The sequence below is a fragment of the Elaeis guineensis genome, chromosome 8 (assembly GCF_000442705.2).
Source record: "Elaeis guineensis isolate ETL-2024a chromosome 8, EG11, whole genome shotgun sequence".
Taxonomy (NCBI): Eukaryota; Viridiplantae; Streptophyta; class Magnoliopsida; order Arecales; family Arecaceae; genus Elaeis; species Elaeis guineensis.
The window spans coordinates 24,825,944-24,841,392 of record NC_026000.2 but is presented as its reverse complement, the minus strand read 5'-3'; the positions used below and the strand labels follow the sequence as shown (position 1 = coordinate 24,841,392).

The 15,449-nt window shown below is 36.3% G+C and overlaps 1 protein-coding gene across 1 annotated transcript; it reads left to right on the top strand.

The window, feature by feature from the left end:
• The first annotated feature begins 3,091 nt into the window (after positions 1-3,091).
• On the top strand, positions 3,092-15,218 carry LOC105049846 (uncharacterized). The gene is given in 17 exon segments (XM_073262176.1): positions 3,092-3,461; positions 4,085-4,379; positions 4,382-4,724; positions 4,839-5,151; positions 5,541-5,687; positions 5,801-5,889; positions 5,981-6,073; positions 10,398-10,524; positions 11,263-11,327; positions 11,403-11,574; positions 12,289-12,483; positions 12,591-12,638; positions 12,796-12,856; positions 12,859-12,941; positions 13,787-13,869; positions 14,609-14,724; positions 14,847-15,218. Coding segments are annotated over 16 exon segments (2,253 nt in total). The 5' UTR covers positions 3,092-3,461; positions 4,085-4,144; the 3' UTR covers positions 14,930-15,218.
• The last annotated feature ends 231 nt before the right edge of the window (positions 15,219-15,449 follow it).

Below are 15,449 nucleotides of genomic sequence, written 5' to 3'. Positions count from 1 at the left end.
GGAAGTGACTCCTCTAATGCTGGAATAAACCCTTTAAGAACATATCATAGTTCATAATCAATAGAATATAGGAAAAGAAAGTATAATGCATCACACAAACCCAAAGTTAGAAGACTATATCTTCTGCTTGTCACTCATTATAGTCCATCCATCTTAATTTTGAATGTCAACATCTTCGAATAGAATTTGAAGGAACCAAGTCCATGATTCTCTATTTTTTGATTATTTTATAGCATAGGAGATTGGATATATTTGATCATTTGCATCCACATCAACAACAGATAGCAGCTGTTCTCCATAAGGTGCCTTAAAAAAATTTCTATCTAATCTAATATATCTCCTACATCCACCTAAAAATCTACTCTTTAGGGCTTCTAGACAAATGTAAAACCTGTTGAAGATCAAATCCCCATGAATGATGTCCATCTTTAGCTTGACATTGGTGCCAAGATTAGTTCTTTTCACCTCCCCAATGTATCTCAAGCTTACATATTGTTGCCTATGTGAGACATCAATCATATCCAATGCTATTTGTTTGGCCCTATAGCACTTCTATATAGACACATTCACCTCATAATTTTAAAGTATTTCATCTTGAATTAAAAACAATGCATAGTTTGGATTTATCTTGAACTTTTTTATACATAATCTAGCAATAAAATCAGCAATAACCAATCTATTCTAAAATTCTTTGCTACATTTGTGCTTGGGACAGTATATCTTGATAGTAGTATTACTATGAGACTTTACACTAGCATGCACTACCCATTTATATCTGGGCTTATAAACAACCCTTAATCTGTCTCTCTCTCTTTTTAAATCTAATTCTATCCCATTTTTTTGCCACTTGGCTATTGCATCTTTCAATTTATGGATACTCCTAAATATCATGTACAAGATAAATTGAGAGTTCTCGACATCAACATCAAGTACAAAATCATGCCTGGATCCTTTTCATCGTATGAACCCTTAAAATTCCATAGCTGCTCACTAGGTGCAAAATCAGAATGCACATCCTTTTCTGCCACTAGCTGCTCATACCAATCAACCCCTCTTACAAGATCATCCCCTCCAAATTCCTCTTTACACCTTATGATCCACACATGTATAATAGAGTCCATCATCTTCATCATTGGCATTACTAGATTGGTAGCCCACTTCATTATCACTATCACCCCATGACATAATTGTCATCTTTTATAGAGTCATCCTCATCCATATCACCTAGGTATCCATCCTCATAATTATCTTTCTCATCATCACAATGATATTGCTGCTTCTCCCCTAAATTATCCTCTTGATGCTCTACATCCTCATCCCTCACACTCTCTACTTGGTGTACATCTACTTCATCTTTATCTGCTATATAAATAATAGGATAATTAACCACATCGTTGATTGGAGGGTTAGGAGATTCTTTTTCATCTTGTTCAATCATTTTAGCCTTTTTTAAAAGAATACTAGGTTATTTTTAATATAGATTTCCACATCTCTTCTATATGGAATGTGGGAACACTTATTAACTACATCATATTTATCTTCAAAGCCACTAAACCATTGTCTAAATCTTTTCTGAAATCAGTAAGTTATTGACCCCCACTCTCCTAACTATTCCATCATAACATCTATATCTAATAAAGATAGCTCATCAGAGTTATTGTAATCCCAACAATCAACTATACTATCTACATATTTTTTGCTTAGTTCATCGACAAATAACCATCATAATGGAACTATATTGTAAATAATTATAATCATGATAGAGGTCTATATAATAATACAAAAATAATAAGCTTAGTTAGTAAAAAATATAATAATAGAGATATAAAAAAATAATATAATATGATACAGAGAGCACATAAAATATAGTAATCCTAAACTCAAGAATATACTACCAAGTTTAACATACATGCCATACAAAGTTCAATAACACGGTGTTTAATAAAAAAGAAATGCACATTGTTAAACTATAACACGACATAGCAATTAGGATTAAATAATCAGAGCAAAAATAGGATAAAGATGTAAACAATCAGAGTAATGATGGGCTAAAGATTTAAATAATTAGGCAATAAGATACTACAAAGGGTCTAAAACTTCAAAAGGATTACACAATAAAGGAGAATATTTTTGAAAATCAAAATAGATAAAACATCCAAACCATCGAATGAGAATGGAAGAACTCTCCGAACAATGATAGAAAAAGTCGAAGCACATACCATAAGCTAACCTTTCTCATTGCTTTCTACTTTCTATTGCTGATTATCCTTTCTCAATCAAATTTACGCTCTCCCCGCTTCACCTTTCTAACAAAAAATCTTAACCTTTCCCTCCGATTTTATTAAAAAATACAAGAATTATTTTAGAAATGTCACGTATGACATCTGATAAGGCACGTGCATTATCGCATGTATCACATTGTGTTGCTTTTTTAATGACTAAGCGATCATGAGACCATATTAAAATGGATACATAAAGTTTAGAGTCGAATTGTAAGAAATTAAAATTCAAAATTTATGTTGAATTGGACGGTAAACATCAGAGTTTTTTTCTTATGAAGTTTAACCTATAAAATATAATACTAATTAATTTAAAATTTAATAAAAAATATATTATTAAATTATAATTTATTTGGCAAAAATAAAATTGGTTAATCAAATGGATGAGTAAGAGATAATTGGACTAATCTCATCGTGTAAATAATTTATACTAGCTTACCTGCAGGATAGCTGACATGCGTTAATGATGTCCAACCTTTAACAGCTTGATCAAATGAATCAATTAGCTTTGATCAAATGCCCTAAAAATGGTTGACCCGTGCATTTCCTATCATCCGTCCCCATCCGTGCACAAGTAGTTGTCTGGCCGCTGTGGCTCGCAGCATCGCTGGGAGAAATGAACGTCTGAATATTCTCTTGCTTTACTATGCACACCCTGATCTTCCTTAAACATACACAAGGCCCACTGTCTGCTTTCAGTCTCACGTTGCGAAGCAGAAAAGCAATCCGAGTACACAAACCAAAGGAAAGAGCACAAATATCAAACAACGGTCTAAGGGCGGCACCGATTCGACGGCCAAGATCAGGCCCACCTTTCTTCCCAACAGGAAGGAGAGAGGTGCTTCCCATTTCCCTGCATCCCGGGCTCCCCGTCGCCTCCTCTCCCGTTAATTAAATATAAATAGACGGAGAACAATCGCAACGCTCTCGTTTTCCTCCTTCGTCCAATTTTTTTCCACTACGTCTTCTAAAAAACCCTAAACCCTCCATCTCCACTCCCCTCCTGCTCCCCCTCCCTTCTTCGTCTCCTCGATCTCTTCCAATATAGATAAAAATCCCGCCGGAATTCGTGGAGCTCGAATCCGTTGCCTCGTTCGCGTAATTCGTCTCGAGCGATTTGATTGTCGGGTTGGAGCCCAAATCTGGAGGGAAATACGAGAAGGAAGCGGAGCTTTAGCCTAGGTGTGTTGTTTTCTTGCACGCTTTTTTTGGTGATTGCTTTGCTTCGACTTGTTCGATAACTGTCCTCGGTTTTGGTTTGGAATGTTTGATCGGGATATGGTGATTGTTTAGATGTTTGGAAACCCGAGAAGCTGTCATAGGGAACTCTCCGGAACTTCAATTTTGATCTTTGTTTTGTATGTTCGCTATTGGTCTCTGCTGTTTTTCTTTTTCTTTTTCTTTATTATATTTCTACGTTTCAATTTGTATAGAACAGGACGTTCGAGACAGTTGATAGGACCGAAAAATTCCTTTTTTTACCTTTTTTTAATTCCCTAGGCCTATAAATAGCACTCTTATTTAATCTAAATTTTGTAATTGTTCTTTATAAGAGTAACTGTTGTGTAATTCATAAATTAATGACTGAATTTAGTGTTTTGATGTCGGAGTATATGCTCGTGTGTTGGAAAAAATTATCATTTTATTTTATTATTTTTTGCATTTGAGAACCGCTTGTGAAAAATTATTGAGTTTGATGATGGACATATATCGTTGAATAACACTTAGAAATCTGTTTCGTTTCGTTTTATGCTTCTTGTCTGTAATCTGTTTGTTAAGGTTCTGATGAGAAGTGGTTGGTTCAGGGGGTGCTTGGAGAGTTATGAACATAGTCTTCCCTTACAGAAAGGGGGAGGGTATCAAGAATGGCTTCAAGAGCGATTCTCAGCTCAAGAAGATACCTTTCTCGGCATCTGAATGTTCCTGGCCGTTCATGTTGGATTTGCTCAAGTCTTTATAATTCTGATGCAAGGGCTCTGCATCAGTTTCCTGAGCACAGATCTGTAGATACTGAGAGCAGAAGCGAGCGGGAGGGGGTATTTATATCCAAAGAGAATCTCAGGGGTTTATCAGATATTGGGTTTTTTAAGCTCCCTTCCATGGGATTTCTGTTATCAGTGGCAATTACTGGAGAACAGAGATTGTTCTCCCTTTGGGAGTGAGAGGGTTGACCCCTTCAGTTCGTGCTGCAAGTACTGCTACAGCCAGGCAACCTGAAATGGATGATGGGAACGAGGATAATGAAGACCCGGAACACAAACACAGGAAGGAGGCATCAGCGGAGGAATGTGATCAGGCAGTTGAAGGTCTTAGCACGGCAAAAGCTAAAGCAAAAGCTAAGCAGTTGCAGGAGTCCCAGAGGACTGCCCAGACTATCATAAAGAAGATTTGGGCAAAACTTTTGGGGGTTGGTCCTGCTTTGAGAGCTGTTGCTTCTATGAGCAGGTATTAGCTCTATCCTTTGACCTACTGTCTGTCTGAATTTGAGGCCACATGGAAGTTTTATGATGATAATTTTTCATAATTCTTCTTACCTTTCTTTCCTGTTCTTTTTTCAAGTGCGGATTGGGCCATAAAGTTCCGCCATTGGAAGGATGAATTTGTGTCTGCTCTGCAGCATTACTGGCTAGGTTTAAAACTACTTTGGGCAGATATAAGGATTTCCTCAAGATTACTTGTGAAGCTTGCTGGTGGAAAGAACATCTCCAGAAGAGAACGGCAGCAGCTGACTCGCACCACAGCCGATATCTTCAGACTGGTCCCTTTTGCGGTTTTTATTTTAGTTCCATTTATGGAGTTCTTGTTGCCAGTTTTCCTGAAATTATTTCCCAACATGCTGCCATCTACTTTTCAAGATAAGATGAAAGAACAGGTATGCATTCCAAGTTTTTCCATGGTGGTTGGAACATTGACTTTGTTATCTACATTTCGAACTTTGATTTGTAAAGATTTCTTGTTTCTGCTAATACCCAGAGGTCAATTTTTGAATTTTTGAGTTATGGATACCGAAAATATACATATTTGAAGAGATCTGCATTATTTATCATGATAAGTTGGAGCATCATCTCATTGAGTGTGTTTACATAAGCTTATTAGCATATTCAAGCAAAACTTTTTCTTTATTTATGGAGTGAGTGAGTGAGTGAGTGTGTGTGCGTGTGTGTGTTATACAGATGGTAATCTGTAATTGATATGTTAGTTCTTATGCTTCTTAAGGAGGAAATTCAACCTTACTACTTTCTGGTGACAAATAACCTGTAGGAAGCTTTAAAAAGGCGACTCAAAGCAAGAATAGAGTATGCCAAGTTTTTGCAGGATACAGTGAAAGAAATGGCAAAGGAAATCAAAAACTCACATAGTGGAGAAATTAAACAGACTGCAGAAGATCTCGATGAGTTCTTGAACAAGGTAATGTTTTTGTTGACGAAATTTCTTTGCTGCATTATATCATAAGCATGTGCTATTTGGTTTCTTCTGTTTTCTTTTTAGTATAATGATTATTGGAATTAAATTCTTAATAGGTTAGGACTGGTGCACGAGTTTCGAATGACGAAATTTTAAGTTTCGCAAAGTTGTTAAATGATGAGCTGACTCTGGATAATATCAGCAGGTCGCAATTACAATGATCACTATATAATAGAAGCACGTATTTCATTTACATATGTGTGTTATTATATGCTGATTTATCAGTATGTGTGCAGGCCAAGATTGGTCAATATGTGTAAATACATGGGAATCCCGCCTTATGGAACAGATAATTATTTGCGGTTTATGCTTCGAAGAAAATTACGCTGGTAGGTTTTATGAGTTTTATAGTTCATGGAAATACATCATCTTAAACTTTTTATTCAGTTCAGCAGCTAATCGGTGGGAGGTTCTAGATATTAGTTTCAAATAATGGCCTGGTGATATCCTTTTCTTTTATCTTTTTATTATGTTATATGGATTTCCATAAAAATTGGATGCTATCTTAGTCAAACTTCCACCTTGTGATTAGCAAAAAAAAAAAAAAAAGAAAAAAAAATCTAGCAGAAAAGCCCATTGGGATATTGTACTTGAATTTGGTGTGGCAAGGTTTGGCAAGCATATGAAAAGGATATTGTACTTGAATTTGGTTTGGTAAGGTTTGGCAATCATCAATATTGCAATCTAGTGTTTCGTTTGCTGGCAGTGTCCATGTAGTTCTTCGTCATTCCATTTATTATTGTATTCCATATATTTTTATGGTAGAGCTAATATGTGGGCACCCACACGACAACACAAGGTCGGTCCAAACTAGATGATTCGGACCTAGCACCAATGACCTAATCCATTGGATGTTATCTGCTATCTCTGCATACTGTCAAGAAATCATGTGATTTAGAAATCCCTAGCCTATATATCCAGTGGTTAAAAATATGCATTGTTTGTGTTGTTTAAACTATCTATTTTTGACAACTAGATGCATAAGTGATGTATATGTTAGGGATTTCCAAATCACATGACTTTTTTACTCTAAGCAATTTAGAGATAGTAGATCACATCTAATAGCTTGGATAATCAGTGCCGAGACCTGGGCATTTGATCGAAACCAACGTCAATAGGGTTGTTGTGTGGGAACCCACATATTAGCTCTACTCATTACACACATTATCCACTGGTCTTTACCATGCTATCTTTTTATTTGAAGTTTGTTATGAAGGAAGACACAATCAATGCGATTGACATAAACAACTTTTCAACTTCACTGTGGGATTAATATTACATTTAAGATTTAATGAACTTAAGATCAAGACATAATGATTATTTTGGTTTTTGTAATGTATAGATATTCTAGAATCATGCTGCGTGGAACACCTTTTGGAGGCTACTACTGGCTTCTTGTGCCTAGCAGTGACAGTTTGGCTACCTCCATGAAGCTTGAGTAATCCATTTGATAAGACTGGCATTCTGATAAATTATAATCTCTTATTGAATTAGTGAAACTTCTCCCTTGAATTTAGAAAATGTTTTCTCAGTTTTAGTAAAACTTTTCTTTCATCATATTTTAAACTAGCAAACGGGCACATGAAATGCATGTCTTAGAAAAATAGGTAAAAAAGCATAGTTATGGACCATTATTGTTACTTTTTTTTTTTTTTTACATCTAAAGTTGTTAAAAATTTATGTGATATGAAAATGGAATGTGTGAAATTGAATAAATAAATCTGAATATGAACCAATAACAAAGAAATTCGAAACAAAGAGGAAACTGATTGTGCTATTCAATTACATTTTCTTTTGTATGATATTGAGATATTTGATTGCATCTTCTTTCCTAATTTTTTGTTATTTTGATTTATTTTCTTTCGTAATATATTGTAACATTTTTAAAATTTTTTCTTTACATTCTTGGGCATGAGTGACATTTTAGAACTGAGGAAATGTACTCTCATCCAAAAAGTTGACTGAAGAAATGGAGAAGATTTTTAAATTATCTCTTTTTAATATGTTATGCACTATGATTATTGTCCTTCTTTAAATGATTATGCAAAATTAGAAAACTTATCTTTGATAAGATCTTTGAAGATATAATTGCTGTTATTTGAATTGACATAAAGCTAATCAACTTTATTCCCATTTTCTGAATATTCTATCATACTATCTTGTGATATGTCTACTGCAGATTTGCAGCCATGCATTCATGTTGATATGACATATATTGGAAAATCTTCTTTTGAAAGTGGGGACAAGTGACATCAATTTAGGAAGATGGAGTACCTGAGAGTAATGAAAAGAATCATGAAGCAACCGAAATATGTGGGAATGCAATCAAAGTGGGGAAGTAAATTGATTTTTGATATTGATTTTGGAAAGATCAAATTATCCATAAAAACTAGAAAGGAGGCCATAAGAGTTTAAGTAGATTAGTGAGTTCTAAAAAGTAGAATAGTTGAGTTCTAAGGGGTTTTTGATTGGTTTAAATTGAATCTGGTGGTTTGTTGAGTGAGGGTAGTGAGTGCACTTTCCTTTTGATAAAAAGTTAACTGATGGTATATAGAGTTTAACATATAAATTGTGCTTGGTGATTTACTATAACTCTCCATGCTATAGTGTCTGTGCTGATTTACTACTTGCACAGCAATAACTAAATGTATTACTTATGTAGCTCACTTGCATAGAGAGAGAACTTACTTCTATCATCTATGGATGTTGCATTTAAGTTCTTTTGGCAGTTATAGTTGATATGAGGGTTGTAAGTCGGATCTATGGTAAAACTAGAAAGATAAACTTATACGAGGAAACCAGGGGACACCATAAAAGTAGTAATTTCAACTGAGGATGAAGTTTCGAAATATAATCGAGGTGATTTGGGGATTTTCCCATTATAGTCTTTAGGAGGCATTAGCAGAAAAGAGGGCATAAGTGCATGGGTAGGATTAACATAGTAGATGAAAGTGGTGCAAAATGTTTTGAAGAGACTTGATCTTGTGATAGCCTTGAATTCTACTAGAACTAAATTGCAAAAAGGATTTTGAAGATCTGACTAAGTATCTGGGACTGGAATACTACTAATGTAGGGTTTAGAAAAGAGAATAGATTAAATAGCAAGGATCACTTTGCTGGAACCAGGGCCCATACCGATTGCTTAGCAGCATGGTTTGGTATACCCTTATGTTGTTCTGTGCCAAGCAGGGGAGAGGGAAAATGGGAGAGAGGAAGAGAAAGAGAGGGGGGGGAGAGAGAGAGAGAGGGGGGAGAACACCAAAGGAGTGTGGTGGAGCGTGGCCTATCACAACGAAGAGGGCAAGGGAGAAGGAGAATGGGAGAGTGGAAGAGAGAGAGAGAGGGGGGAGGGAGGAGGAGGAAGAGGGAGAGAGGGAGGGAGAGATGGAGGGTGGAGAATGGTCGATGGAGGGCCGTGGAGGACTGGAGAGGGATGTGGAGGGGCAGAGGAGGGACTCCGCACTCCAGTTCTTTTGTTTCATTCAAAACAAATGTCCTGGATGGGGGCCTTTTTAATTTTGAAGAATTTAAGTGAAGTCGGCAAACCCTTTCCTCTCTCCATCTCCCTTCCTCCCTCTCTCTCTTTTCCTTCTTTCCTTCTCTCTCTCCTCTTCCTTGCCGATTTCTCAATTTAAACACCAAAACTGTCTCGATCCACCATCAATATGACTCAGTATGCCCCAAACGAGGTGGCTCAGCATGTTTCCACCGACTTGCTGAATAGTACAGATAAAAGTGGTAAATAGTTTTTCTAGTAACATTTGCATTATGCATTTGACCTTATGTTTTATTTAGTTGTTCCTTTCCTTGCACTTATTTTTCTCCAGGGCCCATTGCCCCTCTCCCTAGCCTTTTGGATATGCTCCAACTTACCTGTTGGCTTGAGCTAGAACTTGTAGCATGTTTGTTTTGTTTGAAGAGCCATTCAATGATATAAGGCTTGGTTTTGTTGTCAGTTAAGAAGAATGATGTGTTAAGATTGATTGCTTTTAAAGACTGTAATGAAATGATTTGCGATTTTGGAAGCTCCCACCCCTAGATAGAGAGAGAGAGAGAGAGATAGTATTGATTTCAATTGAGGCAATCAAAAATTTATGAAGCTGGAAAGAAATAAACTATCTTGTGGGTATATAGCAACAAGTTTCAATACTGGATGCAGAATTACTTTTGACAAGCAATAAATCAAAATGGGCAGATTCTGCAGTTTTGGAGGACTATTGAAGATAGCATATACTTCAGAAAATTGAAATGGGGTATGCAGAAGGCATGCCTTGGGAAACAATGGAGCCCTTTGAAAATTTAGAATTTACATGATGATTCAGGTATAAGACTAACTAGTGGGACCTAGCTGTATATATACTTCCTGTATATTTGCTTCCTTTTGCAATCTTAAAGTGGCACAGTTTGCCCACCACCAACCCTTTTGCATGGAAGGCTTTGTCGAGGCATCTTTCATGTCAATTTTTTTTATCATGTATCTGAATTCAGTAATGGCCTTTGCTTTTTTGCCTTTGTTCTTCTGACTGCATTTTTTTTTATTAATTGCAAATCTCTGTCTAGTATTTTTTTTTTTTTTCAAAGTTTATCAGTATTATCATGGCGTTACATTGAAGGCTGCGTTGCAGAAGCAGTAACTTTTCTCTGTTTGGGCAGGATAAAAAATGATGATATATTGATTCAGGCAGAGGGTGTAGAGTCTCTTTCAGATGATGAACTTAGGCAAGCTTGTAGGGATCGTGGCCACCTGGGCTTGCTTTCGATAGATGAGATGCGCCAACAGGTTTACAACAATTGATAGTGTTATTGAATTTCCTAAATGATTGACCCGGTTATAAACAATTTTTGTTTTAAAAAACGAAAAGAAAATCTTGTAGCCATATTGTATGGGGAGTTTTTTAAAATTTCTTCCCTTTTCTTTTATTGCACATGCTATTGGAAATAAATTGCAGATGCAGAAAATTCTTAGGCTGCATTTGGAAGGGAGTAAAAGTTATTTAACCCAGTTATTCCACTCTTTTTAATCCAAAAACTCCAGCCAAACACTCATTGGAGCATTTGTGTTAAACCACTTTTCAAAAGACCAAACAGGTATTTCTATAAGTTAGTACACAACTTTTTGCCTTCCAAATCCATTTACCCCTCTTAACTCAGGAATAAATTACTTTACTTACTCTACCATGCAGAATGGAGGAATTTGCGGCAAATGCAACCTTAGTTATTAATCATTTATTCTTCATCTTTACACATTGATTTGCTGTTTTAATCCTTATCACTTATATATCAGATTCTGATCAGCAATTGATTTTGTTCCTGAAATTATCCTCTTTATTCTTAATAGCATTTGTAGAATCCACGATATGGATCTTGAAGTTTCCAAATTTGAGATTGATTTATTGAAATAATTTACCCAGCCCTTTCTTAGTCTGGATTGATCCACTCATCTGTGGAATTATATTTAAAGTTCTTTAATTTTAGTCAAATGTACTAGAAAGCTTACTCTTTCAGTGTTTTTATGTAGCTTCATGACTGGTTGGATTTGTCACTCAACCACTCAGTGCCATCTTCTCTCCTGATACTTTCTAGGTAATTTATTCATCATATATTTTTTTTTAAAATAATTGTTGATTTCTCCTGATCAGTTTTGATGCCATTTGTTAGAGCCTTCACTGTTTCTGGAAAGATGAGGCCTGAGGAGGCTGTTGTAGCTACACTATCATCTCTACCTGATGAGGTTGTGGATACTGTTGGTACTGGTTTGCCATCTGAAGATGCTGTTTCAGAAAGGAGGAGGAAATTGGATTACCTTCAAATGCAAGAAGAGCTGATCAAGGTACAATATGATGTTTTTTTTTTTTTTTTCATCTTTCTTTATCATTAGCCAATTCGTTTAGTATCTGTAGAGGGAAAAGGCATAATTAATTTTTAAATTTATTCAATTGATTAGTGTTTCACTTGGCTCTAGACCCTTACAAAGGTAATCTTAGAACATTGTTCCTCGTTGCATAAGCTTGTAGTGCATAATGATTAAATTAATTGCAGGGCCCCCTCTTGCTCACGTTTTTCATTTTAAGAATTAAGAACAAGTTTGACATCAGTTTGACATGGTCTTGATCTGCTTAATACTTCCCTTGGCCTAATAGTATGATTGATCCTTGAACCAAGCCTTCTCGCCTTATAGTATGCTCCATATTTTACCTAGCCTTGGTGATTATCAATTGATTTCATTAGCAAGCCAGTGTTTTTATAGATGTATCTACGAAAACATGTTTCTGTGCATTGAATGATTAAGTTTCTTAGAGTACATTTTCATATGAATCTGTATTATCTTACATTATTTTCCTCATTTTTTTCTGCAACTGCCAAATTCTATTCTTTCTACAGTAGAAGTTCATTTGTGAAACATTAGTTTTTTTAATGAGTGCAAATATGAATATGTTGGCTGCCTCCATCATCTTGTTTTAATGATTTTAATTCTAGCCATCTATGCAAACCCTTGCATCTCAGTGTGCATGCTACAAATCTTTATGTTTTGGTGTTTATGTAGGAGGAAGAAAGGGAACAAGAGAGGGAGGAGAAAGCTAAGATGGAACCTAGGTTTGGCGAGGAGGATGTGGCTCTGAAGGAGTTAACAGTTCCTTCCACAAGGGAAGCAGAGGAGCTGGCAAGAATGAAAGCACTAGATAAAAGAGAAGATTTCTGTAAAATCAGCCGAGCATTAGCTGTTCTAGCTTCAGCATCAGTAAAGCCTGACATGAATCTCTCTTTTATCAAGTTTTAGCTGTCCTTATATTTAAGATGATGCTATAAACGAAACTTACATATTGCTTTTCCACTAACCCTTGCCAGTCAGTCAGCAGGGAGCGTCAAGAGTTCTTGAGTCTTGTTAACAAAGAGGTACATTTCATTTTTATTCATGAATATTGCTACTTTGTTGCATCTTAATTTGACTCGTCTGGCTTACTTTATTTTGTCAAGGTAGATTATAAGCATTTATTGCAAGAAGCTCTCTTATCTTTCTGATATGACTGGTGAACCATGTTTACCACTGCAGATAGAAATGTACAATACCATGCTGGAGAAGGCAGGTGCTGAACAGGAAGAAGAAGCTAAGAAGCATACATAGCAGCTAGGGAGAAGGCTGACCAAGATTCTGAAGCAGCTGCAGAAGACATGATTTCATCAGCACTCATAAACAAGGTAAGATTTCTTAATGCTTGCAGAGCTCATCTCCTGTTTACTCTTGTTGTAGTTTGAGACCTAACTAAACAGGATTAACATTCCCTTTTAGGGTCTGTTTGGGAAGTCCTACCAGATCCTGCCTCTCTTTTAGGCCCTATTTGGGAAAATCCTGCCCGATCCGTTGGATCCGGCAGTCCAGCAGGATGGGCCGAAGAGAAGGATAGAGCAGGAGATGGGGAGAGAGAGCATGGGAAGTTGTGGGGTCTGATCTGCACCAGATGAAAAGAAAGACCTCAAGAGGTCCTTTTTTTTATCCCACAGGGATTGAACCACCACCCCTCAGTCCCGCACTCTCCATCTTCTTTATATTTCTCCATCCCATCCTCCCCACCTGTATGCTCTTCTCTGCCTGTCCCACCAAATCTGATGGGATTTTGCCAAACAAGCCCTAAATGTTTTCATTCCTGTTGAGTTTGTGCAAATGTGCACCATGTTTACCTTGCACCAATCATCCTTAATGTGTGTCTTTGTGCATTTGTTAATCTTCTTTTACTCTCTCTGTAGAATTAAGTGCATGGCAATACACCAGTTACTAATCCATTTGTGCTCAGCACTTTTTTTATTTTTAGGAACTTCATTTTAAGCGATATAATTGCCATAAACAATTAGTAACCACTTTTTTTGACTCTTTTTAGTTGCATTTAAATGTTACAGTGATAATATTTCTTGAAAGATCATAGTATTTTATTTTATGGCGGAAATTAATAAAGTGGTGCATGAGTTTATGTGTATTCTCATCTGGAATTTTCTTCCTTTTTCCACTTGACTTTTTTTTTCATTAATGCCATTTTGCTGCATTTCAGGTTGATGCCATGCTCCAAAAGCTTGAAAAGGAGATCGATAATGTAGATGCCATAATTGGTAACCACTGGCAGTTACTGGACAGGTAATTATTGTTTGCTAATTTGTTTTTGCATGATTTCTGTGTTTAAGTTCGAAAATTGTTTTTTTCTTTTTTTTTTTCATTTTTTTAGTGGATCCTAGTGGCATTTAATATTTACAACAACTTATTGATGATCAGCATTGTGATAACCCACCATTCATTTTTACATGCCTATTTCTTTTGTCCTAAGGAACTTCTCTAAATCCTTTGGTCCTTGCTGTTCAAGATCCTCCATTCAGTAGGCCTGCTGGCTGAAACTATTCAAATTTCAAGACAGCTGTAGTCAATCATTTTTTGACACATCGGAGACAACTGCCCCATCCTGAGTCCTCTCTCTCTCTCTCGCACGCTCGCGCCCCCCCCCCCCCCCCCGCCCCCCCCTCACAATAGCTATGCAGCTGTCTTGAAATTTGAATATAGTTTCAACCAGCAGGCCTACTAAATGGAGGAACTTGAACAACAAGATGGAACAAGGATTTAGAGAAGTTGGTTAGGACAAAAGAAATGGGCAAATAGACATGAATGGTGCGTTAGCATTCACAGTGCTGATCATCAATACTTCGTTGTAAATATTAAATGCCACCTGCATCCACTAAAAAATTGAAAAAAAAATCCACTTTTTTCTGATTTTCCAGGTTGACATCCTTATAGTTTCCTATGTTTGGGATGGAGTTGATGGTTTTCTAATTCCTAATTTGAAATTTCTCACTCTATGAATTATTCTCTATTGCTGCTGTTGTAGAGATCATGATGGGAAAGTGACGCCAGAAGAGTTGGCAGCTGCGGCCATGTACTTAAAAGACACCTTAGACAGGACTGGTGTTCAAGAACTCATCAGCAACCTTTCCAGAGATAGAGGTTAACAGCTGAATCTTTACCGAACTTTTCACCATTGCATTTAACTTGTTTTCCATTGCTGAACTTCTGAGTTCTAACAATATATTTATCATTTTTTCTGCTTCTAAATTCTGTTTTGATAGAAGGGAAAATTCTTGTTGAAGACGTAGTCAAGTTAGGCAGTCAAACCGATGATGCCAATCCAGATGAAGCAGAATGCAGGTAGTTTGTAATACAATTGTAATTTCTTATATAGTTATCAATTAACCCATTTTTTTCTGGGTTGCAAAAGTTTGGTGGCCTGGTCAATATAACCTATGTATTATGGATATATGGGCTAGCAATGTCCCGATGGATGTTGTCTGTATCAGTTTATATTTTTGTGCTTTTGGCCATGTCCACTTTAGTGATCTACTATGATGTATGTTGTCAAGCCTTGTTTGGCAACCTATGGATTATTTGTGCAATGAATAAACTGCTGCTGAGTGCACAGCGTAGTGCAATACTTGAAGTAACTTATTTGGCTTTCCCACTGCAGGAGATTGCATAATTAGACGCTTTTGTATATAAATTACAGGTTACCTGTCTTCAGTATGTTTTTAACGTACGTGAGTTTCCTTGCAGCAACCGGACAATAATGCATTAAGTGGTCAAAAAATTATACAGCTTAAATAACATGAAATAATTCATATATTTTTATCATGTATAGATTGAGGTTCTCCAAATTATATATTCATGAGGACAAT